This window comes from Centroberyx affinis, unplaced genomic scaffold, assembly GCF_046629955.1.
Source record: "Centroberyx affinis isolate AG114_WGS23_722 - 3 ecotype Tasmania unplaced genomic scaffold, CSIRO-AGI_Caff_v1 ptg002034l_1, whole genome shotgun sequence".
Classification (NCBI taxonomy): domain Eukaryota; kingdom Metazoa; phylum Chordata; class Actinopteri; order Beryciformes; family Berycidae; genus Centroberyx; species Centroberyx affinis.
In genome coordinates this window covers 1-27,084 of record NW_027280371.1, presented here as the reverse complement: position 1 = coordinate 27,084, position 27,084 = coordinate 1, and the positions used below count along the sequence as shown (strand labels likewise).

Below are 27,084 nucleotides of genomic sequence, written 5' to 3'. Positions count from 1 at the left end.
TTAGGTTACCTGATTGACTGTCATTGTGTCTTTGTGTGTGTTTTCATCTCATTGGCTCGACTGTCTGACCCCCCCACCCCGCCCCCCCTGTTCTATTTCATACACTCATTGACAGCAATTAGGAAGTCTGGTTGCTAGCAGCTCTTCCTTCCAAACAATACTATAATTACAGGGCCCAAAACTGGATCACCGACGCTGTAGAGCTGGAAACTTCAGCCAGTAGTTATTAAGATATTTCAGCACTACACAGTTCCTACCCGTCTCCCTCTCCCTTGGTGTTGTGTGTGTATGTGAAATGACTACTTGTTCAAATAATAGTGGAGCTGCTGGTAGATAAATCTGCACACCAAGTCAAGGCCAAGCCATGTAATTAAGTTTGTTAACTTGTGAGAGCGATGATGCTTTCATTGCTTTTCTCAGGTCAGTTTGCAGCATTGTCTCATGGGCTGGTCTGTGCTTTCGGGCAGATTTCCTTTGCAAGGTATGATTACACAGGGGAGATTGTCACAAAGACACATCCACCCTTGTGATAAGCCTCACTGTTTGCCCACCTCCTCAGTGTCAAGACCACATTTTCACCTGAAAGCTCTCCACCCACTTTAGCACCATCTTGTAGGAGACACATGCCAGGCAAGCTGTGTCAATACATGGGCACAGAAACACCTGTTTGCCTTCTGGGAAGTGCCCTCAAAGTCAAACACTTGACAATGAGAAACAAGAACAAATGCTTTGTCAAGAAATACTGGTAATTATTGCTGTCTTGGATTGGAGCTGAAAGCAGTCGGTCTGCCTTTCCAGATTGCTCTGTTGTTCTTCAGCACTAAAATACAAAACCTCTTGTAATGAGTGCCTTCTGTTACAGTTTAGCATAAATGTTGGTACTAATGCTTTAGACAAAAGGCATACACCTAAGGCAAAATAACACGGATAAAGTAGCCAGGAACTCAGCAAGGTCCCTCAACTTAAACTGGACCTCACCTCTTTCATTTTTAGTTTGGTATCAGATTATTAGGTCTACCAGTATTGATTATACTCAGCAATAGATGCACACATTAACATAAAAAGCTTTTTGTGATTGGCAGGCCGGAGTAACTCCAAGTCGTTGCTTTTCCACCGGAGACATGAACGGACACCCAGTGAGTTCAGCTTGGCCAAACTCCTCTTCCTTCCATGCCGCCCTGAGTGGCTTTGAAATCCCAGTCCTTACAAATCAGACCTAATTCTACTCCCAGTCAATCTAGGTGAAGGGGGAATAAAGTGAACATGCTATTTGCACCTCTGTCTTTGTTATTGAAAGAATGATCCTCAGCACAGCGGCATGTTGGTGGTGATTGAAGTGGGGTGGCTGAAGAGATTATATTTGAGGGGCCCTTTGCTTCTCTGTCGCTTTCAAAAATCTTGCTTTCACTTCTTATCGGCTCAAATGATCTGTGGGTTTGCTGATCACCAAATGGATTGTGATTATGATGTGCTGGTTGCATCAGACTTTGAATGCAATTGTTTCTTTACTTTGCATTTATTAATCAGTTAAAGATGGTAAGTATGAATTTGTTGTTGGGTTTTTTCATCCTTATCATATATCTATTCTACAGAATGTCTTCGTTGTCTGTTCTTTGTCCTCTGTATTCTCTAATAACACAGGTGTGTCTGCCATAAAGGAGCTCTTTGTTCTCTGTTGAGCAGTCCATCTCTGTGTCTTGCTCCTTACCACGAATCCTTCTTCCCTCTTCTCAGAATTTGTCATTTTGCTACTATCATGGAAACAATTTTCCTTTGCTCTGTAACTCTGGATTTGACTTGAAAGCACGACATAAAAATCAAGAGACAAAGGGAAAAAAATGAAAATCAACCAGTGGTGTCCAATAATGTGCTATGGAGGGCCAAGAGTCTGCTGGTTTTCCTTCCAACCAAACACTACAGCAGCTGATTTCACTGAATAGCACACCTTCACGCAGAGAGGGAGAAATTAATCAGTGAAATGTGTGTTGAAATGTCTAGTGATTAGTTGGAAGGAAAACTTCCATACCCCTGGCCCTCCATGATATATGAATGGACACCACTGCAATAGACAGTAGGTACAGTATAGAGTACATGTACTTCATTATTTAAAAAGGTTAATGTGTTTATTGAATGAGTTTTGACATTCAGTATTCAGTATTTTTATTTTTTTTTTGTTTATCTCTTTTCCTCTTCTATTCCTTTTCTTTAGTCTTTGTGCGACCTCACCTCCCTTCATCTTTTTTCCTCTTCCCACCCCCTCCGTCCGTCCCCAATCTCTCCCCAGGAGCCCGGCCCGGCCAAGGTGACGGTGACCAGCAGCAGTGGCGGCAGCATCCCCTGCCTGCCCAGCAGCATAGCCAGCGCCGAGCGTGTCCCGGCCAGCCGTGCCAGCCTGTGGCAGGAGGAGGCCCGCTGGAGCCGGGCCACCATCCCCTGCAGCCGCAGCGCCTCCTGTATCAGCCAGCTGGCCCAGAGCCACCCGGGCTCCAGTGTCACCAGTCAAGACGGTGAGGACTAAGGAGAGGGCGTGGAAATTCATATACACACACACACACACACACACACACACACACACACACACACACACACACACACACACACACACACACACACACACACACACTCCAGCTGCTGTTTCACTGAGATCACCTTGGGACATGGTTTGCAGGTCACAGTCAACAGAAATGCGTTGCCACTTAACGTTTTGTTTAACTCACTTTAAGTTTCTAATCTTTAACTTAATTGTAATTTGTATGAAATTGTCAATAACTGACTCTGGATCTATCCTTTCCCAGATGGCAGCACCATCAGCAGTGGACGCAAGGTACGAGTGGAGAGCGGTTACTTTTCCCTGGAGAAGACCAAGTCGGAGCCGTCAGCGCCCATGCAGCCTTCCCAGCCACCCCAGCACCTGCCCCTGTCCTCTTCAGCGTCCTCCTCCTCGCTAGGAGCCCCCAACCACAGGTACAACTCCGAGTCAGACCCCCACAACTCCCCTTATTACCCCTCCCCAGACCCCCTCCCTTCCCCAGGCGCCCTCCTCTCCCCCAGCTACTCCACCATCAGCTCCTCCCAGAGCTCGCTGGACTCTGAACCCAGCAGCAGCGCGCCCAGCTGGGACGGGCGCAGCGGCGGTGGAGGGAGCGTTAGTAGCGTCAGTGGAGGAGGAGGAGGAGGAGGAGGCGGCAGGGTGGGCCGGCCCGGCAGGGAGTACGCCGCGCTGTCGGACGTGCCGCGGGCTCGCAGGCTGAGCTACCGCGAGGCGTTCCGCTCGGAGAAGAAGCGTCAAGAGCTGAGGGCGCGGACGCGGAGTCCCGGCAGAGAGGAGGTGGCCCGGCTGTTTGGGGAGGAGCGCAGGTAAGACGGCATGGATTAGAGACATGCACAGCACACTGAAAGATTACACACAGGCGACACTGTCAGTTTATTGCCACCTGCTGTAAAATGATGACTTATACTAGAAAACTAGACTAGTACTAGAAGACCAAATCAGTTCTGACCACAAATCATATAGCAGAAACATAAATACAGATTCACTTGTGATGATGATGCAGCCAAACATAATAGGTAATCATAAACAGGCAACTGATTGTTAGCCCTACCCATAGCCCTGCGTAGAAATTATTGATGTCATGCAAAGACCTCTATTATGTGAAACTCATAATCAGCATTTCTGTCCTGTAGCGCCACCCTGTGGCTGCTGTCTTTAGGCACCTTTTATCACTTGAACATCTATTTCTTTGCCCCCTATACTAGCTTATCAACGGTTTTCAATTAATGATTTATGGGAAATAAATGCATGTATTACTTTCTGCACCTTTTCTATTGCTCTCTGCCTCTTGCTCTTGCTACTTTGCTATTTGGTTTTGTTGTTTTGATCTTTTCCAGGGGCTTCTGAAAGGAGCTTCCCGGAGCTAATGCTCTACCAACCCTTCCGCCCCTGTCCCAATGCTGTTCCCTGCTGGTCACCGCTGATACCTGCTTTCTATCATTTCATCTCTGCACTGCCTGGGAGCACACACATACATTATTTGATTATATACATACCTACACAAACAGACACACACCCTGATCGTGTTTTATACATACAGTTCCCTCTTGCTCTCTCTCTCATACACACACACACACACACACACTAACAGGTCCAGTGTCTTCAGGTAACGCTGATTGTGCTGCCATTGCTGCTACTCCTGGGATCTGGTTATTAATCCTCCAATGACCCATCCTAGACTTCTTCCTCTTCATCTTAAATTTAATCTCTCCCCATATCACACTAGTCTTCCATACTTTGACATACTTCTGGCTCATTCTCTTTTGGGGATCATCCTTCTACTTTAATTTACACATTGTTGTCTATGAAAGGGACTTTGTGTCAAGATTAATGTCCAAACTTCCTACACATGTAAATGTATCTGCACTTGTATTCTGCACTTATATTGTGATTAGTCCATTGAGGACATTGGTTTTGTCTCAAAGTTGCTTCCATGTTGTTGATTTTTATGCTGACTGCCTGATACCATTTGAGGAAGATGTGCTGCAGCCTGTTCTTATGAACAGCCTATTACATGTTATGGCTGATCTTTTATATTTTACTGGGTTTTCATTGGTATGCTGCAGAAAAGGCACTTTTATAGAAGGATTAAGATGTTTAAGCTTACTTTTTTTTTTACTTTGTTAGACTGTATAAGACTTTTTTTAAAATCTCATTTTAAGTGTGATATGTGTACTGTGCCACACTGTGCATCGTGCCCGTCCCGCTGAAGCTTGTCTTTTTGTGTCTCCTAGGCGTCCTCAAGTCATTGGCCGGTTTGAGGAGGGGCAGCATGTAGAGCGTATGGACACAAGCAGCTCCACTGAGCCCTCCTCTAATACCACGCTAATCCAGAGACAAGGCCGCAGCGAGAGACGCTACCTGGCTAACAAACATGTATGCAAACCTGAATAACCAAATCCAAAAAAAGTGTAAAACACAGTATCAAAGAATTCACTGAAGGACATATGTATGATAAGAAGAGTTATGAGTTAGAAATGATTTCCCTGGTTTGATAGGGGGGAATTTCTTAGATCTCCACATTATGTCAAATCATGTAACATCAAGCGTGTCATGATTTTGTTTTTTTAGGAGATGTCACTGGATGCTGGGAAGGACCGTTCAGTCCCTGACGTGTCCAGCTCCACATTTGCCAACTTAAGAAGAGCCAAGTCACTGGACCGCAGAGTCACCGAGTCCTCCATGACTGTGAGTTCTGAGTACAGTTCTCTAAAAGTATACAGAGCCATAACCAGTGGACCACAAAACCATTTTCATGGCTGGTTGGCATAAATTCTCCAGCTCATGGAGCATGTAGGGTAAAGGACAAGGTGTTTAATGGAAAGGAGGGAGATGCGTATGTCAACAAACCTTTTTCTGTGCAGAAAATAGGGCTGTGATATGTCAAATGATTGATATGTCCTCTAGGGGAGCTGTTTATTGAAATATGTAATCAACATTGGCAGTATGAAAGTAATTGCGATTGTTTGACAGAATATTTTTTCTTTAAAATTGTTTAAATAAAAGTGATTTCATTAAAAAAAAATATGATGTCAGTGTGCAGGATTTAGTGAGTTTGAGTATGATGAAAGGTTTTCACCAATATTGTACTTGATTCATGGACCAAAGATTACCTGGAGCTCTAAAGCATCTTGTTTAGAAATCAATTTTGGACACAACTCTCTCTTTAGCAATTAAGTGCAGCCTCTGCGATTTGGAAATTGTTCATATTGAGATTTGGATTTTTTTTTTCTATTAATTATTCAGATCTAGATTACAGTGCCCCTCAGTTCTGCTAAATGCTGCACCGGGATCTCCTCAGGTTTTAGCTCTACTAGTCCAGCCAGCAGTAAGCTGCTGATCTGAGGTCTGTTCAGGGAATGCCGTTGGGGTGTTCCTGTCAGTGTGTGGTTGGTCTGGCTGGTAAACTTGCAGCTGACAGAACCCCCCACCCACATAGACACACACACACACACACAGCACCACCCCGGATATAAATAGCCAGCACAGAGGCTACAGCCGCAGTAGTGTGTATGTCCATGAGAGACGGAAAGAGACAGATTGTCAACATATGAAGTGTACTGAGTGTGAAGGCAGTTAGCCATCAGAATGACTCTCTGCCAGACGGTGCCACCACACCTGATGAAGCTCAGCAAAAACAAGGTATTGTTTGAGTGAGCAGAAACCAGATTTTGGAAGAATGGTTTACTTTAGAGTCTATAAACAGACTTGAGCTTGGTTTGAATGACTGAGCGAGGCAGTTTGAGTTTCACAGGGAAAGTCCAGCTCACGCCAGTCCGGAGCCACATATTGGCACTGTGACTGATTGAACTGATGGTGGTGAACTAAATGTAAACAAATAAACATAAATGGAACATTGTTTAGAGAAATGTCAATAATATGTTCGGATTACATCAGTAATGAGGACTTACCTTTTAATACAATGGCAAAAACTAGTACAAAATGTAAACATTGACCCCAATGTTAGGATTTGGATTGCATAAGCTAAACACTTTTCAACATGATCATTAAGTTTGTGGCTAACTTGCTGTAGTAGTGTTACGCCTGGCTATTTCTTTTTGCCTGTGTTTTTTTGTACTTATTTGTTTGAAGTCTACTTATTTAGTTGAAAATCTCTCCAGACTAGCTGGTAGCCAAGTTAACTATCATTGATAAGGATGAGCTAATTTAGTTGCATCACATATCGCATCATATCACATTGATGCCTCTCTGATTTGTTTTCTCTGCAGCCAGATCTGTTGAACTTCAAAAAAGGATGGATGACCAAGCTATATGAAGATGGAATGGTAATTTGTTTCATTAGTAGAAATTAATGACTGGAGACCTCAACTCTTTCCCCAATTGAACTGCATAAACATCCTGATATTGTATAAATATGGTGTCTTATTCCCCTTTAGTGGAAGAAACACTGGTTTGTTCTTACAGACCAGAGTCTGAGGTACTACAAGGACTCAGTAGCTGAGGAGGTAAGGCTTTTTTCCTTCAAGGGGTTTGTCAGTATTGTGATTAAGTGGTCATTATTTTATGCCAATGAATAGGTAAATAACAAGGATTTCTTTTTTTTTTTCCCTAGGCTTCAGATCTGGATGGTGAGATTGACCTTTCTACATGTTACGATGTGACCGAGTTCCCCGTCCAGAGGAACTATGGCTTCCAAATCCTGGTGAGTGTTGATTCTGCATGCCATTGATTCTCCGCTGTCATTGATCACAGCTAAAAAGCTTAAGGTAAAACTCATCGTCTATACGGTGCTGCTCTGCTGTGACCTACCAGTCTATAAACAGCCTGAGTCACCATGTGGTGCAACTGTAGGGATCAGGTTTTGCCATTTCTCTTTTTAAAACAATTCTTTGTCCCGTCACGAAGGATGTCACTTGACCTGTCATCCCTCTGTGTAAGGCTGACATCATGGGGGTCTAAATCTGCCACAGACGTTGCCACCCCTGGTTGTCCCCCTGAACCCACATGCCCCTCATCCTGCACAATATGTTTACCTAACCTCCTGCATTCAAAAAGCCTGTCCTTGTGTCCACACTTGCTCAACAACACTCATGTTTTGAAAACCCTTATGTATAAGCTATTTTTAAGGCTTTCACCCTGAACCATAACGGCATAACAACTATGCAGTTCCATAGAACGTCCTGTGAAACTAATGTAAGGATGCTTAGCTCATATAATCCTTTGGCTGTGAACCAAACATCTCATCCCTTTAGCATATGCCAAACACTTGCTGGACCTATGTACTTGCTTGAAAGTTAATCATAACTCGCCAGCTGATGTCAGTGGGCGTTTTGTTCATGTTACTTATAGATTTCAACTTTACATACAAATCCAGCCTGTATGAGTATGAGGAGAACAGAGACTACAAGGTCATTTGTTATGTTTACATTGGCTTGAAGCCGCTTTCTCTGGCTATTTTCTCAGGGAATCCAGAAATAGAGTTGTAGAGAGGATCGTTGTCTCTTTGGCTGAGAACAACATGGGTTTAGTGACGAGAAATTAATAACTCCAGTATTTATAACTACTCTCTCTGGTCCATGTTCAGACTGGTGGGGGGCTAGAATTGATCTGAGTGCAGAACCAAAACAACACATTGTTGTCTGCATCAAATAAATGGGGTGCCTAAATATTTGATAGGATTCTTGTAAAGTGCCATCTCTATTAGACACAGTACTGATATAGATTCAGGGGTGATATTACCTGGTGCAATGTGGTATGTAAACTTGATTGTGTGACACACTGAACAACTGTGTTTTGTTTTCCATTCAAGTTTAAAACTGTCTGTGTAATCCATATCAAAGCCCTCCAATGACCTCACCAAAAATTTCAACATAAGCATTACAAGTGAATAGGTTATAATCAATTAAGGACAAGTAACTGATATCTGCTAACTGAAATGGGAAAAGCCATGCTGCTGCATACCAGAAAAGCTTAGGCTTAGAATTTTAAAATTGGCAATAAGGTCACGGTAAGAGGTCTTTTAAATCGGCATGTTGTCTCATCCCTGTCAGTCATTCTAATGTCATGCCTGCTCTGTTTCCAGTGTAAGGAGGGGGCATGCACTCTGTCGGCCATGACCTCTGGGATCCGTCGCAACTGGATTCAGGCCATCATGAAGAATGTGCGGCCCACTATCGCCCCTGATGTCACCCGGTAATGCCCAAAGAGGATCAACACTTAACCACTGGCAGATATAATAACTGTTTTTTCTCACTTATTTTATCTCATTAATCTCTCTCTCCTCCTCGCCCTCTCTTTCCTCTTTCTCTCTTCTTCCCTCGACTGGTATTTCCAACCTGCTTCCAGGAAAAACGTCTCTTTGAAACTGTCCGTTCTGAAGCCCAGGTTGGAGTGCTTGTGTGTTGAATATCTCCCCCTCCTCAAACAGTGATGTAATTGCTCAGCAATGTCAGCCTCGGCGTGTTTGTCGTCCCACCCTGTGTCATGTGATTGTTGAGTAATGTCTCCCTGTCAGTTGTGCCACTGTAGAGGCTTGAAGGCCCCACACACTGCTACTATATCAGCCAATTAGAATGATCCACCTTACCTGATCAGCAGCAGAGAATGATAATAATGGTCATAATGTGACTATCCACAGAGTAATGTTTGGAGGTGGTCACATAACAATCACAAAACCGAAGCACAGAAGGAAAAAATGCCATTGAGTTAACAGTAAGGAACAGCTGGGAAAGAGAAAGTATTTTGTTGCATTCCTATATTCCAAAGCAACCACAACAACAATCAAGTATTCAGCTGAGGGTTTTTTTTCAGGGATACTTTAACACTGTCATGTCAGTGTTCTTACTCTTGAGTCTTGCCTTTCAGAGGACTCATCACATGTACGTATGGTACTGTATACATGCTTTGAGCTGCATTTACCGATTAGTCTTGCTGTGCGCGAGTCTGTCTCTCAGGCGGCTCTCTCCAGGGGGAATGTGTGATATTTTTGGCATTTCTGCACAGACGCCACACAGACACCTCTTCCTTATTCTGGGGCTGTGCCCCTTCTCCTTTTCCCCTTACCCCCCACTCCTGCCACCTCCACACAACGTGATGGAAATAGATTATTCGGTCAGGCTACTTTTTTTAAGTGCTCTGCTCCTCAACACTAAAAGTGCCAAGCAGTGTACGGATTACTGGAAACACATTGCAGTAATTTCAAACGCTACTGTATAAACGGGAGTGGACAAAGAAGCTGAAGGCAGGCGACTGCACCAGAACCATTAGGCCTGAGCCTCAGACTACAGCTGTGGACACCAAGAGAAACACCAAAGCTGCTTTGAGCCCAATGTGCAATTACAACAGTTTGCCAAATAAAATGTTGAATGTTTAGATGTTTGACTTTGATACATTCCTTTCAGTTAATCTCGCTTGTAGTAGTATGCTGCACTGCCAAAAATGTATGCACTAATGGTTTGTCCATCAAGGCTTTATGTAATAGTAATGTGAGTAGCTTGAGCTGATGGAAATGTTGGCATTCATCATCAGGTTGTGGTTTAAGCCATCCAGTCTAACTATTTTATTTGTTTTTGGTTTTTGTTCTTATCCCCTCAGATCCCTCCCTGAGGAGAAGGGAAAAGGGCAAGTGGTGTTGGAGCCATGTCCACAGGCCTCCACTGAGCCCAGCCCCAGTCCTGAGGCCCCCAAGATGGATGTGCACACACAGCCAGCTGGTAGCAGTGCCTCTTTGCCAGCCTCTGAGCCACGCAAAAGTCGGGTTCGTGAGCGCAGACGAGAGGGCCGCTCCAAGACCTACGACTGGTCTGAGTTCAAAGCGGGACAAACAGAAAAGTCCATGAGGGATAGAGCGGACACAGTCGACCTCAGCTCTCCGTCATCATCCTCCACAACCACTTCCTCTTGCTGTTCCTCCTCATCCCCTTCCTCCTCAGCATCCTCTCCAATCTCTAACACCTCCTCTCCCCAGACCTCCTCTGTCTCAGGTTCTCAACCACTTTCCGTGGCAACTGCAGAGATAGAAAAGGAGCGAGCGCGCTGGCTCGAGGAAAGGAAGAGCATCCTGCAGCACACCACAACCAGTGCAACCCACACGCCAAATACTGTTACGGTTACCATGACTACCACATTAAACACTACATCTGGGGTGCAGCCATGGACTCCTGAACGTCAGGACCAGGGGAAGATGGAAGTAGACCACCCTACAGCCATGCACACTGACCCCAGTGAAGAAAAGAGTGGGCAGAAGGGTAACAGGACCTCAGATGTCCAGGTAGAGATTGAGCAGCGCTGGCATCAAGTGGAGACAACACCATTAAGAGAAGAGAAGCAAGTGCCCATCAGTACAAATATAGGAAACTCTGTTAATTCTGAAAGATTGCCTGCACATGAACTTGCTGCCCTTCTAGACAAAGAGGTATGTTTCCCAAACATGTTCAGATACATTATGATTATGGTACTAATGGTATGATACTATGGTACTGCATCATTCTGCCATTCATTCATTTTTTTTCTGTACCTGGTACTTTGTTCAGCTGGGACAGAAGCAAAAGGAGCTGGACCGACTGCAGCAACAGAACAATCTTTTACAGGAACAACTGGAAGATGCAAGAGGGAGAGAACAAAGTGCCAGGGAGGGCTATGTACTGCAGGTACCACACTCACCATCCATTAGAGAGGATTCATTTGGTATTGAATAGTTGACACCATGAACAAATAGCATTGTAACATGTACTATGGCAAGGGAATCTTTTGTATGTTTGGAATGGTTTGCATACTTTGCAAAATAGAATAAATGTACTGGTCAAATACGATACAAAGCTATACATTTTGTACTCTATGTATTATTGTAATACAGTGTACTGGCTCATGGTAGATTTATGTGTGGCTACTGTAACTTGTATGAAATTCTACTAACAGGTGTGGGTGCTTAGTCTCTAAAACTGATATGCATGGTTGTGGTGTTCTTAGCATGAATTTTCACTAACTGTTTTACGGAGTTTCACATCTCCTGGGAAAATAATTGATTTGGACTGATATGCTCAAGGTAAGAAACTTGATCAAGAAGCCTTGCGCTGTGCTTTTTCTCTCTGTTCATCTGTGCTTTGTCTGTGTGTCTTTTCCAAGCTTGATTTGTGCATGCTTTTGGGTGTTTTGGAATTGCATAATTTAACTAATTCCTTTATACATCATGCACATGTTGTTATTTTTTTTAATGAGATTATGGAACAGGCAGGATGGGTATTTTGTTGTATGACATCACATTCACAGTTCACAAGTTTAAAGTAATGCAATTAAGGAAGTTATGGGTTGGTCTTAAAATAAGCACTTGATTGCTTTGCTGTCTGTTCATGTCCATTTTTATATATCTCTATATTATTCACCCACTTTTAAGTTTATTTTTTTGTCATTCAAACTTTTCAACTTCCAAGTCATCTCTGAAAAAGCACAGTGAAAGCTTGGGAAAATGCTTCTCAAAAGAAAGGTTTTGGTATGAACATTAAATGGAAAAGGGAAGAAAACATTTTTTTCCCTGGTAACCCCTGAGATGTGGTTCTCCGTATGTGGTAGGGGAAGTGAGGTGATGTCACTAATGAAACTGTCTCATCAATCTTTTCAAGAGTGCAACACCCCCCTCCACCTCACCACACAGAGTGCCATGGCAACGCTTGCACAAGCTCAACCAAGATTTGCAGGGTGAGGTGGAGGCCCAGAAGCGCAAGCAGGACCTTGCTCAGCAGCAGGTTCAAACACTAAGGAGAAGCTACACCGAAGCCCAGGATGCTGTAGACCGACATGAGGTTGACATCCAGGCTCTGCAGGCTAAACTGGCCTCTGCAATGGCTGAAATCTTAGCTAGTGAGCAGGCTGTGGCCCGTATGCGTAACGAGCTCAAGCTAGAGCAAGAACGTTCCAGGGAACAGGAGGAGGAATGGGGATCCAGTGAGGCCACCCTACGCGCCCAGCTAAGGGACAGCGAGGACAGACTCCGTGAAGTAGAGGCCAGCCTCTTGGAGAGAAATCAGGCCCTGAGGCACCTGGAGCGTCAGCAGGCCCTGCAGAGGGACCACCTGAGGGAGGTACAGAGGCTCCAAGAGAGGCTACAGGAGGTGACTGCCAGACTATGCGCTACTGAAGAGGGTCAGGCACTGAAGGAGGAGCGCCTGAGGAAGGAGCAGCATAGCATACAAGAGAATCATGAGAGGGAAAGACAGAGCCTGAGTAGAAGATTAGCTGAGGCTGAAAGTGTACGGAAAGAGATTGAGGACAGACTGCTGGAGGCTGAGCAGCAGGTGGAGACCCTGTTAAGAGGGAGGCAGGCAAAAGAGGGCAGGGAGGAAGTGCTGAAGCTGCAAGAGGAACTGGCCCAGAAGACTGGTATGGTTGAGAAACTGAGAGAGAGTGTCCGTAGGCTAGAGGAAGAGAAAGGCCATCTCACATGCCACTGTCAGGAGCTTCTCAACCAGATTGCAGAGGCAGACCGCGAGGTGAACAAGCTCCGTAATCGTCTGGAAACGGAAGAAGCTGATTACTACACCCTTGAACACTCTTATGAGAGGGCTTCTGAAGAGTTCCAGAAGATGAGCCAGTTCCTCAGAGAAAAAGAGGAGGAGATCCGGCAGACTAAGGAAATGTATGAGAGGCTGGTGGAACGCAAGGACAATGACCTGAAAGAGGCCCTTGTTAAGATGACTGCACTTGGCAACAGCCTGGAGGAGACAGAACAGAAGTTGCAAGCTAAGGAGGAGCTTCTCTGTCAAATAAGTAATAGCCTCTTAGATAAGGTTGAGCCCTGCAGTGCTGAAAGGGATCTGCAAGCTAAGCTTGTGGTTGCAGAGGACCGTATTGCAGAGCTAGAGCAGCACCTCAATGCCCTGCAGCTGGGGTACGCTGGCCTCCGCATGGAAAGGCAGCAAATCCCAGAACGGCACACACAGGAAAGGGTTACAACCTCACCCTCCTTGCCAACAAATACAGAACTGTCATTTGCCTTTGACACTTCATCCAAGACAACAAACTCCTCAGATGATAAGGAGTCTCAGGCTAAGAGGCCGCGGATACGTTTTTCCAGCATTCAGTGCCAAAAATACATCAACTTAGAGGGCCTGGACTCCAGTCATGTGAGCAGCACCTTTATAGATACAAGCCAGAAAGTTAACCAAGATTTGAGCCAAGATGTCGGTCCAACTGAAGGAATAAGCTCCTCTGATATCACATTCCATTACACAAGTGACCCAGAGAAGTTTATCTCCATCATACATGCCCTAGAGACTAAACTGCTGGCCACTGAGGAAAAGCTAAGAAACCTCACACAGAACCTTGCAGAGCAAAGAGCTGTCCAAGCAGAAGACCTGTCCATGACTGATCTAAAGGAGATGGATGATAAACCTCACCAAGAGACAGAACCCAGTTGTGGAAGTGGGTGTCAGATTAGTGCTGCCAATAACGAATATGCCAAGGCCCTAGTGTGTGTGGAAACCAGTCGAGAGAAAGTCAGGGCTATTCTCAGTGGCTCTCATGAGACCACCGATTCACAGTTGCACTCCTTGTCAGAGATAGAGAATGAGTTGTTCAATGCAACATTGTACATCAGACAAGGGGAAAAGACCTTGGAAGAGCCCTCACTAGGGGTCCATCAAAATCAAACCCAAGAGACTCTTAATAGCAAGGACTTAGATGAAGAAACAATGCGCCTCTTTGCCAAAACCCTGTCTTTTGAGGCAATTGTTTTGAACAAGATGGCTTTGTTAATACAAAATTCAAAGTCTGACCTGCTACAAGGTCTTGCTGAGATATGGGAAGACATCGAGAACATTAAAAGAGGTGATGAAGATTGCTTGGCTATAGTTTATGCTGATGTCTTGACCAGGAAGTTGATGTTGGAGAGTGCATTTTGGAAAGAATTGGAGAAAGCAGAGACAGAATGTGAACATTCGAATGTTGCTAAATCAAGAGAGGGCGGAGTTTCAGCTGATGCCGATATTAATGCCACAGTTATCTTAAACACTTTCATTAAAGCTGAACTAGCTTACTCTATTCAAAACCTCAAAGTTTTCTATGAGGAAAAATTCAGAATGCTCAAAAGGGAGCTGACTGAAGCCCATAATAACCTACAACAAAGGGAGTTGGCATTGAAAGCAATTTTTGAAGCTTTCAAAAGGCCTGATTTGAAAAACGTAATCAAAGAAGTGAGAAATAACTTTGGTTTTAGTCAACAGAGGTTAGCTGATATTCGTCCTCCTGAACTTGCTCCCTATATGGAGCAGATTGAAATGGAAGAGGCCAGAGACCTGGCAGAGGAAATCATAGATAGACAATTGGCTGGAGACATGCCATCTTGCAGTGTTGACTCTATTGAGTCACTGCAAAATGCACATGACAGCCTGGCTGCCGAGCTTCAAAGACAGGCAGCAGTCCTTCATAGATATGCTCACGAGATGGAGAGTGGTGGCAACCATGCTGGAGTGGCCAACATGATCCGTTCTCTTGCAGGGCACCAAGCTACACATCATTTCACAAGTAGCTCCCTTTGTATGCGTGAAGCTCTTATCCAGGCTCAAGTGGCTTATGTTGCCTGCAGGTTACGAGCCATGCATGAACGGGACTTGGGCCGGTGTCAACAGGCAGGTCAGAACATGGATGCTCTTGTCCAGGAGCATGCCCGCAATGTCATTGCCATCCAAGAGAAATACAAAGCATCCTTGCAGGAGGAGCGCCTGAGCTTCACAGAAACAGTGGCCACTCTCCAGAAGGAGAACCAAACACTGAAAAGTGAAATCGGAAAACGTGTGAACCAGCTCTCCCGGCAGCAGGAGCAACTGGTCCACTTGGAGGAGCAATTCCATATGGAGACTGAAGAGCTGAGGCAGAGGCACAAGCAAGAGCTAAGCCAAGCAGAGCAGGGCCGTGCCTCCACAGAGTTGGCCCTCATGGAGACCACAGCTGACAGCCAACGAAAGCTAGAGGTTCTGCTGGTGGATATGGACACCATGGAGGAGCGGCATGAGGGCCACGTGAGGAAACTGGAGGAGCAGTTCCAGGAGAGGATCTGTGAGCTCCAGCATATCCATGAGGAGGAGATTCAGAAGTTGCATGCCCAGTATATGGACACCATTCGCTGTATCCAAGAGCACCAACAGGGCAATAAATACCCTGAGGTCTCCCACTCACCTCAGAGTGATGAGGCTGCAGCACCAATGGAAGAGGAGGAGCAGGGGAAGGGGGAGGAAGCACAGACCATGTCAGAGGTAGACCCCATGGTGGTTCTCAAGGACAGGATCCAGGAGCTGGAGACCCAGATGAACACCATGAGGGATGAACTGGAGAACAAGCACCTAGAAGGAGATGTGGCCAGCCTGAGAGAGAAATACCAGAGAGACTTTGAAAGTCTTAAGGTTTTTGCTCTTTCATTTTACCTTAGTATTTTTTATGAATGAGTAATGAGTAGTAGATGAATAGTAAAATAGCAAAATATTTGGTTGCTTTTGTCCTTCAAACAAACAGTAGCCTTCATCATTCCATATTAGCCCATTACTAATCTTCAAGGAGGAATTGAAATTGGAAAATGGCACAAATTGAGAAATTATTTTGTTTATTTAAAAATGCATCTTGGATTATATCAATTTGCTTGTAACCAGTAATGTGATTATAACTGGTCATAGCTTTTACTTAATGAAAAACAAAACTTTCCACAGCAGTATGTCATCACTTAAGTAGGTGCTAATGAGTAAAACAATAATTCTCACCTGCATGTCTCACTTTCACCACAGCATTGCCTCTTCATTTAGGCATCAGTAGACTGTACTCATTTCCCACCTTCAGAAATAGACTGAACCACAGTCTGTCAGTGACAAAATGCAGCCTCTCAGGAAAAGAAATTTACTTCCTTAACTCGCTCTCTTACTAACCTAGCTTGGCTTTAGGTAATAAAAAGCTTGCATGGCTTCCTGCAATGTGATTTTGCTTGAGCTTGTCAATAATGCACCATGTAGCCTAGTGAGCTGTTAACTGATATTGCACTGAAGTTGTAGTCACAAATTAGAATATAGTTAATTGATAAGTGGAAAATTCAGATTTTCATGATGACAGCATGTTAACCCTTTCGTCCCCTAGGCCACATGTGAACGTGGCTTTGCAGCAATGGAGGAAACACACCAGAAGGTCATAGAGGACATCCAGAGGCAGCACCAGAGGGAGGTCTCTAAACTCATGGAAGAAAGAGAGAGACTGTTGGCTGAGGAAACTGCCGCCACAATTGCTGGTAAGAAACCTACTGTATTATCAACTGTAATTGATATAATATCTTTTAAACAAGATTGACATAATCATGTGTGATCTGTCTTTAATCCAGCTATTGAAGCTATGAAGAATGCACACAAGGAGGAACTGGAGAAGACCCACCGCTCCCAACTGAGTGGACTGAACTCTGACATTGATGAGCTTCGCTTACAATATGAGTATGTTTTCTGACAAGAACATAACTTTCTACACCACTGGACTGTGTTTATCTGTGTGAATGAGAAGCAGGGTAGCTTTCAGTTGCAGTAGGGCAAATGTAAAAAAACATGAGCAATGGTCTTGTAGAAATGGAGCATGGAATTTTCATCATTATTCAAGATTGTGAAGGTATGGAGTTGTGCGAACTGTGTATTTTTGGATAGTTTTGATTTTATCCATCCACCAATTCTTTCTTGACAACTGGACTCATAGCAGAAACTAAATCTAGGTCTTCTGATCGGTGCATGAGCTTGCCCCATCCATAAGGTTGTATGAGGTCGAGTAACTGGAGCACCCTATACTTGGAATGTTGTTAACTGGCTTTTAGGAAACGGTCACTGTGACATGAAAGGGTCCACTCTCTTCTGGGCTGGGTAAAAGCTGTAATATATTTGGTAATGTGACATGAAATGGGAATTGATATCATGTTGATCCAACTGTCCAGGGAGGAGCTGCAGTCCATCCAGAGGGAGCTGGAGGTTTTGTCAGAGCAGTATTCCCAGAAATGCCTGGAGAACGCTCACCTGGCCCAGGCGCTGGAGGCCGAGAGGCAGGCCCTCAGGCAGTGTCAAAGGGAGAACCAGGAGCTCAACGCACACAACCAGGTTAAAAACACATACACACACACACACACACACACACACAAACACCTTCCTTTCTACAGACAAAAATTGACATCTTTGTGCCCCACAGGAATTAAATAACCGACTGAGTGCAGAGATCACTCGAATGCGCTCCTGCTTCAGTGGTGAAACCGCATTGTCACCGCTTACCCAGGGCAAGGATGTCTACGAACTAGAGGTATGTGTACACACACACACACACACACAGACACACACACACACACACACATCCCACACACAACCCATATACATCAAGGTTTTGCTGTATAATCTGATCTTTTCCTCTCCATTTTTAGGTGTTGCTACGAATTAAAGAGTCAGAGATCCAATATCTTAAACAGGAAATCCACTCTTTGAAAGATGAACTGCAGTCTGCTTTAAGGGTATTGGAAATAGACATCATCCTTTCAAGCCACATTTTCAGGTTCTCTTATCAAAATACCAAAATTTGAGTTGCCTTTTCACTGATTTCTCTTCTCATCAGGATAAGAAATATGCCACAGACAAATATAAGGACATCTACACAGAGCTCAGCATTGTGAAAGCAAAGGCAGACTGCGACATCAGCAAACTGAAGGAGAAACTGCTCGTTGCCACAGAAGCACTTGGGGAGAGGACTGTAGATGGAGCCGTCACACCTGGATATGGTTAATACAAAACTATGACATTTTGAGTTTCCTATTAGGAAAACTCAATTTAATTTTTATAGTTTCGAAAAACTAAATACTTTTAATATCTTGTGTCAACATGGTGATTACGGTTACTTATTATGGTGGTGATGGTGGTTATTATGGTGATTATGGTGTTACTTTAAGTTATTGTCATTTTGCCCAAAAGTAATATTCCATTAATATGTTAATTTTCTATTTTTTTTAGATATCATGAAATCAAAAAGTAATCCAGACTTCTTGAAAAAAGAACGATCAACGATCGCCAAGCAAACAAGAGGTATAAGGTCGAAGGTGAGAGACTGGTTGGACAAATTTTACCTGTTTTTCTTTCCCAAATACTGACACATTGTCTCAAATCCAAAACATATGAATGCAGTAAAATCCACACATTCTTAAGTCTACCATTGCTGTTTGTTTGCACAAAGTGAGGTGATGTGTTGAGCTTTCAGTGTGCAGACTTGACTTCATTCTTGTTAATTGTTAGTCTGGCAATGTGCTCGCCTCTATAAGCCACTTCCCAAAATCCGCAAAATATTTCGAGTTGCATCAAGGTTGTTTCTCCATGTATCTTTGTTGCTTTTTTGGAAGGCTTCCAATTTTGCTGTTTTAAAATAGGTTAGGAAGTGATTTTGTAAGTTGTTTGTCTTGTAAGTTTGTCATATGTCTTTTTTGTCCATCAGTCTGTCACTGAACAGGTCTCATGGGATAGCTGACACTCCCATTGTGGGGTGATTCCCCCCCTGCCCCAAGATGTGCTGTAGGTATAGCATGACCCTAGAGCAAGCATGCCCTTCCCCACCTCGCATGATCTCCCCTCTACCCCAACCTGCACCACCACCAAGAGTTGATTGTAGTGTCCCACATGTCCAAAAAATATCACAGTTGCGGTCATTAGCAAATCAGGTTGGCAGACAATGCCTAAAAAATAAACTGTCCTGCGAAAGCCCACCTGGGTACATTCCTCCCTGAAAAACTGTACACTTAAAAATCTCTGCAACAGCCAATGATATGTATTCGCAATATACTGTAAACTTACTGGAACAGTCACCCTTAGTTCTAGTGACACTTAATGAGATTTCGCTGCAGCCACCACTGTTTACCTCTGCAGTGATAGCTGGGGAATATCAGTCTTACCCAACGAGTGAATCGATGAGCTGTCTCAGCATGCATGATATACAGAAATGACAGCTGTCTTTTTTTATGCGAAACATCTCAGAAGTTCTAACTTTGTGATGCTCTATTGATGTGAAATAACCTTTTCTGTGAAGTGTGTTTGTCTTTGGTCAGTTTGTCAGTCTTTTGTGTCTTCAATGGTGGAAGGTATTTGTCCTCCAGAAATACTGTATGCACATCATGGTTGTTTGCAGTTATCTCTGGTGTGGCAATTTGCACGACTTTGTTCCAACAATAACACTTTTTTCCTGCACATCTTAAGTTGAGACCTGCAATGAGGAAGGTTAAAATATGTCTTCAAAAGCAGAAAATTGTCTGGGATTTGCAATTGACAAATTTCCTGGTTCATTTTCTGAATGTTCTTCTCTGCCCACATGAGCCCTTATTATAAGTTAAATATCAATAACATTTCTTTTCTCTCTCTCTTCTAGAGCCTAAAAGAGGGACTAACTGTGCAGGAGCGCATGAAGCTATTTGAGGCAAAGGATTCCAGAAAGATTTGAATATTGAGAATCTGAAGTTTCTTTTCTCTTTGCTAGCCTTGGTTGTTGGTCAGATTGTTAAGGCCATGCCACCATCAGGCGGAGACTCTTACAGCAAATGGACAAAATCTATCAGTATCTATTCTAAACCTGGACTGGCTGCTTCTCTGTTCGTAATGAAAAGTTGTCACTTTTTTTTTTGTATTCTTGGAAAAAAGTCTCTTCATTTTAGTTTACATAACTGAATCAATCCTGTGTAAGTTTTCTTTAATAACCTTAATATGGAATCTGTCCAAGGTGGATAAGTGTCAAGCTTAAGCTGTGTTACCTTTGAGAGGGATAAGTGACAGCATTTTATTTTTTTATTGATCCACCAAAATGCCAAAACAGACAGCAATACACGGTATGAATAATATATATTTCCCAATATGAATTAATTAAATATCTGCTGTATTTTATTGTTTTGGTTACAATTTCTATATCTAATTTTTTTTTTATGTGTTTTATGTTGCACCAGTTGTGTTGTACATAACTACTGGATATGTGGAAGAGTATGGTTTGCCATTGATTGTTGGGGCATCTGCTGTACTATACCTATGGTTTGATTGATAGTGGAAAAAAATGTGATGCTTATATTGCTGATTGATGTATGAGAGATTTATAAAATTATGAGTGTCTGTGTGTGAAGGGGTACAGAGGGGGGGGGTTGCACTTATCACTTGACTACTTGAGGAAGCTGTTTCTTTTATTTGTCTCAAATTGGTGTAGTGACTTCAAGTCAACTATTATTGCAGTGCAACCAAACATCATGACTTCTGTCAAATATGGTAAACAACCGTGACTTGTTAGTGATACTGAGGTTTTTTTTTATTTTTAATCTCTTACAACATGAATTTAAGTTTGCTCAGTTTTGAGTTTGGTGTGAGAATTTCATCTCAAAAAAATTGACACTATTTAGGACTTTGCATGACTGTATGGTAATTTGAATTGCAGAATGATCACTTTGCCTCATTTTCCTACTTTATGCTTTTGTGGAACTCTTAACATTAATAAGCTTTGCTTTGCAAGTCCTACTGTTTAGGTGTTGAGATTGAAATGTTTTACTGTAAGCGGCGGTCTTGAAGCACTTGGCCCAATCCCTGACCTCTCACTGAAATCTGTCTTTGAAATAGTCTTTGTGCCTCAACTGAGTGAAGAATATACACATCCATGAAACCTGTGCAGCTATGGATACACACTGTATAGTATTCAAATCACGCTTTGTATATATGCCACACGGAAAACTCCTGTGTTTTGTTTTAAACTTGTACCTTGCTTACTAGCTCTATATTAAATATATATATGAATATTTTTTATTTTCATTTGAATGTATAACGTCAAATAAATGAAGTGTTTCTGAATCTTCTGAATCTGTTTCTGAATCTCAAACTCTGGTGTCCTTAAATTATGGAAATCCCTGATACATTGCAGTAGACATCTGTGATGAGAAATGACACAATTTAATACCATGAAGGAGTTTAATGATGTTTATGCTGCATTAGAAAGTAGTTAATCGTGGTAGTTGTTTTTGCCACAGTGCACTGTAGAGGGACACTGCTCCTTTATTCCAACTCAGTGGAACAGCAGCCATCCTTCTTTGCTTTACTAACAACTAATTAAAGTAACAAAATGTATTATTGTCTCAAAACAAACTGACTATAAAATAAGTAATACCAATAATCACTATGCTCACTATTCAGTGACAATCAACTTGGTATTGGAGTGAGTTGGCAGTAACAGACTTGAGCAGCAGATGGAGACATAAAACTTTGTCCCCAGTTAATGATAATGATAGTTCTATATTTAAAAAAAAACAACTTCTCTTAAAGAACTTTTCTTAACAGAGTTACAAAGAGCAGCAAAAAAAAAAAAGGAACAGAACAAATATATCAACAGTTGGCTAGAACAAAAGGCATTCTTACACTGCAGATTCCATTAACATAGCCTAACTGATAAAAACCAAGACAATGCCATTAAATCATGAGTACAAAAGCAAGTTTCAGTTTATTGCAAGTTTATAAAAATCTGTTTTCAGTTGTGTTTTTAAAGAAGACATCTGTTTTGCAGATATTGCTAAGTCTATTTTAGGCAGGTTGAGACCTATAGGTTTAGTGGCCCAGATTGCAAATGTAAAATCAACTTTTGTCTTTAATGTAGAACAGGAAGAGTGAAGAGTTTTGTCTAAAGGTCGAAGACTACAGATTACTCTAGACAGGGAGTTGAAAGCTCTGTAATACATGCTGGGGCCAAGTGACATCTTTTATGGGACGAAATGGGACGCAATTGCTTGAAACTGAATGGTATTGAATTTAACTTAATTTTCAAATTCAGTTTTCTTGATTAAGATCTCTGACACACAGCTTAATAATTTATGTTTTTCCATATTTGCAAAGAATATAATATAACAATTTCGTTTTGTCCATAGACAGCTCCTAAACTAAAGCTCTATCTTAGCTGGCTGCCTCACTTAAAAAAGCCAAGGCATATTTAATCTCTCATGTCAAACTTCTTCATATTGAAATAGCTTTAAGTCTAGTCAATTAGCCTAGCCAGCTCATCCACTCTTCCTCCTTCCTCCTCCTCCTCTTCCTCCTCATTTTCTCTCAAAGCATCTACCAGTCTGACCCAGAAAGCTTCCTGCTCCTGTGTGTTTCCAGGCCAGAGGAGGTAGGTCTTCTTGCGTACGATCTTGCGCAGGCGTGTGTATGGAGAGAGGCAGTGCTCTGGTATCTCCTCCAGGAACACCAGCAGCAGGACATCACTGCCGTCACACAGAAGCCTCAGACTGGCCAGCTGGAACTCCAATGTGCACCACTCACTCCGCAGGAAGTGACGTGTCACCACACAGATGGTGTGGCGGGAGCTGTAGATGGCTGCCTCGATGTTCTCCAGAACAGCGCTGCCGGGGCGGAAGTCTCGGTGGTGGAGGCACAGCCTGAACCTCGGCCCGCCGGCAGCCGGCCTCTCCAGCCGGGGCAGCAGTTGTCCCGTCACCCAGGCCTCGTCCCTGGAGCTGTAGGAGATGAAGGCGTCATACCGGAAGTTGGCCCCCTGCACCCCCCTCCGTCCTCTGAGTTTTGCCCTGAGGACGAGCCCCAGGTAGCGCAGGGTGGGGCCCTGTGTGTGCCAGGCCAGACACACACATACAAACAGCACGTCTATCACAGAGCTGGCAATGAAGAGAGTGTAGGACATCTGGTCATAAGAGCAGGCCTTATCATCAAACTGCCACAGGTAGGGCGACCTCCTGTTGTTGTCACAGCGGAGGTCGTACAGGTAGGACACCTGGAGGGAACGAAATGAATTAAACTGCCATCGGGTTTTCCACTAGGCGTAAAACTTGACAGAAATTTATCATTTGAGAAGAAAAGCTACCACACACTAGGCTAAAAGTCTTGGAGACAGGTGCAAATGGACTAATGGAGCCAGCCTTAGACCAATAGGAAAACAAGTCCTGTACACTGATTAAACTTACTTTATTGCAAACAATGCATACAACGTTTCGGTCTATAAGACCTTCCTCTTATAGACCGAAACGTTGAAATGTTACATGCATTTTTTGGAATTAAGTAATTCTCGACATATGTAACAATGTCTGTAGCTCCTACTACCTGTGTATGAGTGTTATGGACGGCCCAGGTCTTGAACCAGGCGTTTTCACAGGTGCAGGCAAATGGGTTGTCGCTGATGTCCAAGACACGCAATCTGGAAACAAACACAAAGGTTATTGATTTGCTTAAATTAAATCCTAAGTAAAGTCAGAAATTAAGAAGGCAAGAATAAATATCAAGAGATGATAGAGGCTCATCTTAGCAACAACCTGATGACAGGGTCACATAACCAGAAAAACAGTGGGATGGTGAGCCTGCACGGTTTTAACACACAACCAGACAATGAACTGGATAGTTTTTATTTGCGTCCTGATTTTCAACATGATGACAACTGGTCCTGAAACAGACTTCACTGTACAGGAATTTGAGTTTTTTGAGGGCCCAGATCCATATTATGTACTTAGGGAGGTACCTAAGACATGTGCTGGTCACCTCAGTGGTATTTTTAAACTATATTTTATAAAATCGCTGTAGAGTACCAAGCCCCCAGGCCACTGTTGTTCCCATTGATCAAAAGAACAGGCCTTCGACTGTGGCATTAACCGCTTCTAATGGTGTAAGCCTATATGAGAAGCTACAATCTGGTTTCAGACCCAAATCAAACTACTGAGAAGGTATTTGTTGGGGTCCTGAATGACCAATTCTGTTGGTAACCGATTCTCCTTTGAGAACTGCTTGCTTTAGATATTTCAGTGGCCTCTGTACCTTGGCAAAGCTTCCAACAGTGGCTTGTCCATAGTGTGGAGGTGGTTAGACTGGACCTTCAGGATCTCCAGTGAATTCCCTGGGGGCAGCAGGTTAGCAGGCAGAGCGTCCAGGTCGGCCCTGTAAAGAGTCAGCTTCTTCAGCCCTTTGAGAGGCAAGAGCACTGCAGTCAGATTGGTCTTGCTCATAACCATGCCAGCTATGTACAGAGCCGTCAGATTGACCAGAGGAACGAAGGCTTCAGGATGGAAGTCACCCCTGATGCTGTGTCCGATGGCAAGACTGACAAGTCGCCGCTGACCCTCAAAGAAATGCGGTCCAATATACCCAATACCACGGCCACCGGGACCCTGGTAGTTCAACTCCAATACCTCCAAAGTGAACATGTGGTTAAACGGATAGACAGACAGACAAATAGAATTATACTTGCAATGCATTACATTTCTATTGCCAATCATGAAGTGCATAACGATTATCAGAAGCTGGTTATACCTTCAGAGAAGTCAGGTTGATGAAAGGAGTTTCATACAGCTTAAAATAGAGGCGGTTGTTGTACAGAATGAGCGCGCTCAAACTCACTAGGCCTGACAGAATGGAGGGTGTCAGCCTCTTTATGCGGTTCCCACTTAGGTCCAGGTATCTAGTGGATGGATGGATGGATGGATGGATGGATGTACAGTATATATATATATATATATATATATATAATTGGATGGACAGAGAGGACAGTTGGATGAATGTACAAGCACACACATGCACAAGCAGAGTAAATAATACTAAATACCTGAGTTCTCTGAGGTCTTGGAAGGAGTAAATAATACTAAATACCTGAGTTCTCTGAGGTCTTGGAAGGAGCCCTCTTCAATGAAATCGATAATGTTCAAACTGAGGTTGAGCTTCACTAACCTCCACAGTTTACTGAAGGGCTGGTTAGTGATGTATTTTAGCAGATTGAACTGCAAGTATAGCTGCTGAAGGTGGGTGAGGGCACTGAATATCTTCGGTGTGAGCTCAGTGATTTCATTTTTCAGGATAGACAGGCGAGTCAGCTTCTTCAGAGGGACAAACCAGTTAGGGTCCAGTTCGCGTATTTTGCTCCGGTCAAAAGCTAAAAAGTCGAGGTGGATCAGGTCTCTGAATGTATCCGGGCGAATGACTAGCTTGTTTCCATTCAGCTGTAGCGTTTTCAGGCCTTTGTAGCCATCAAATGTAGTTTGAGATATCTCCTTCAACCCACAGTTGTTGAGATCAAGTCTGCTGGTGTTCCCCGTGGCCACCGTCAACTGGGCAACATTCCCCAGGTTAGCATTCTCAATAACGACCATTTTTGGAGTGGCACAGTCCAGGAGACTGGAGTTATGCTGCGGAAACCTGGATCCTCTTAGGTCAACCTGAATCAAGTTATTAAAGTCACATTAGATTCATTTAAAACTGATACTCATAGCAGAGTTAAAGCACTCATTATAAGAACTATAAATGGATGTTGTATAATAATGAGGAAAGAAATGCTGCATAACAATTACATGTACCTCCACTCTCTCAAGCTGGTCCATTCCTTTCAGCAATCCGCAGATGGTGAAAGAGGATTTCTCCACAAACACAGAAAACGTCACCCAAGAAAGATTCCTCTTGGTCTCCATAGAGAGTCCTGCCAGCACCTCAGCTTTAGTCCCCTTCAGAAGCAGACTCTTCAGCCTGGGGTTGTAGGCAAAGACATCGGCCTGGAGCTCCAGCTCTGAGTTGTTGGACAGCTTGATGTACTCAAGAGCAGGGAAACCGCTCACGTTTAACCTCTGGATGTTGTTAGCTAAAAGATATAGCCGCTTAAGAGTGGAGGAGACACCACACTTTCCACAGCTGAAAGTCTTCAGCCTGTTCAGAGACAGATCCACTTCTTGAATCCCAGGGAGGAAACTAAAAAAACCTGGCAAGATTCTGACAATTTGGTTATGGGTTAAAAGGAGGATTCGTAGGCTGGTGAGTTCATCGAAGGCATCGGGGTGGATGTGTGAGATGTTGTTGCAGGTCAGGTTGAGACGATCCAGGCGCTTCAGTCCTCTGAATTCTCCTCCTCTCAGAGAGACCAGCTGGTTCTGGCTCAGGTTCAGGTCTGCGAGCTTGAGCAAGCGCTTGAAGCATCCAGAGGGGATGGCCCTGATCCTGTTCTTGCACAGGTTGACTGCCGTTGTGTTTTCTGGGAGCATGTTAGTGACTTCAGAGAGGTTGGCGATGTTATTGTTGAAGCACCACATGGTTTCCCCGTCTGGGTAGTTCTGAGCGCAGCCCTTAAAGCCAAAACCCCAGCAGGCCGAGGCGCTGAGCAGAAGCAAGAACAGAGAAGTTCGCACCATCTTCGCTGTACAGTTCCCCTACACAAGCTGCACAGGAGTCCAACTAGAAAAAATGTTTTGACATAGAAAACCCACTGCATTATGAAGAAGTTGACAAAGAATCACAGTGAGGCTATAATGAATGATCAGTTTTATTGTTTCTTGTATAGAAGTATGTTAAAGAGACAAAGCACTGAATGTTCAAGGATTTCTTCATGAAAAGGCTATCGCTCTTAAAGTTCATGCCCTTACTTATTAAATATTAAACTATATTTAATAAATAATAAATATAGTTACTCCTGTTACTGTAATTGAGTAGCTTTTTTGTTTAATAGTAGTTGTAATTCATTGTAGAGTATTTTTTGAAATCAGCAATTTTACTTTTACTTAAGTGTGTTTTTACTAAAGTATTGTACTTTGCTGAATTTTAAATCACATTCATTAC

At 43.4% G+C, this 27,084-nt stretch overlaps 2 protein-coding genes across 2 annotated transcripts in view; one reads left to right on the top strand and one right to left on the bottom strand.

Annotated features, from left to right (window-relative positions):
• Nucleotides 1–21,324, top strand: part of LOC139654094 (protein outspread) — a 51,028-nt gene extending 29,704 nt beyond the window's left edge. The window contains exons 6-25 of the mRNA XM_071531129.1: nt 2,285–2,507; nt 2,796–3,357; nt 4,786–4,927; nt 5,123–5,239; nt 6,781–6,837; nt 6,949–7,017; nt 7,125–7,214; nt 8,595–8,704; nt 10,106–10,925; nt 11,044–11,160; nt 12,130–13,629; nt 15,064–15,903; nt 16,622–16,769; nt 16,860–16,965; nt 17,451–17,610; nt 17,699–17,806; nt 17,925–18,011; nt 18,113–18,275; nt 18,505–18,590; nt 19,904–21,324. Coding sequence (XP_071387230.1) covers nt 2,285–2,507; nt 2,796–3,357; nt 4,786–4,927; nt 5,123–5,239; nt 6,781–6,837; nt 6,949–7,017; nt 7,125–7,214; nt 8,595–8,704; nt 10,106–10,925; nt 11,044–11,160; nt 12,130–13,629; nt 15,064–15,903; nt 16,622–16,769; nt 16,860–16,965; nt 17,451–17,610; nt 17,699–17,806; nt 17,925–18,011; nt 18,113–18,275; nt 18,505–18,590; nt 19,904–19,975 — 5,577 coding nt within the window. The 3' untranslated portion in view covers nt 19,976–21,324. The remainder of the gene's footprint in view (nt 1–2,284; nt 2,508–2,795; nt 3,358–4,785; nt 4,928–5,122; nt 5,240–6,780; nt 6,838–6,948; nt 7,018–7,124; nt 7,215–8,594; nt 8,705–10,105; nt 10,926–11,043; nt 11,161–12,129; nt 13,630–15,063; nt 15,904–16,621; nt 16,770–16,859; nt 16,966–17,450; nt 17,611–17,698; nt 17,807–17,924; nt 18,012–18,112; nt 18,276–18,504; nt 18,591–19,903) is intronic.
• A 168-nt stretch (nt 21,325–21,492) lies between these two features.
• LOC139654095 (toll-like receptor 13) lies at nt 21,493–26,698 on the bottom strand. Its single transcript, XM_071531130.1, has 6 exons — nt 25,839–26,698; nt 25,138–25,700; nt 24,802–24,949; nt 24,310–24,680; nt 23,605–23,698; nt 21,493–23,278 (listed from the first exon to the last, which is right to left on the bottom strand). Exons 1-6 carry the CDS (start codon nt 26,658–26,660, stop codon nt 22,526–22,528), a joined length of 2,751 nt encoding a protein of 916 aa, XP_071387231.1. The 5' UTR covers nt 26,661–26,698; the 3' UTR covers nt 21,493–22,525.
• Between the last annotated feature and the right edge of the window lie 386 nt (nt 26,699–27,084).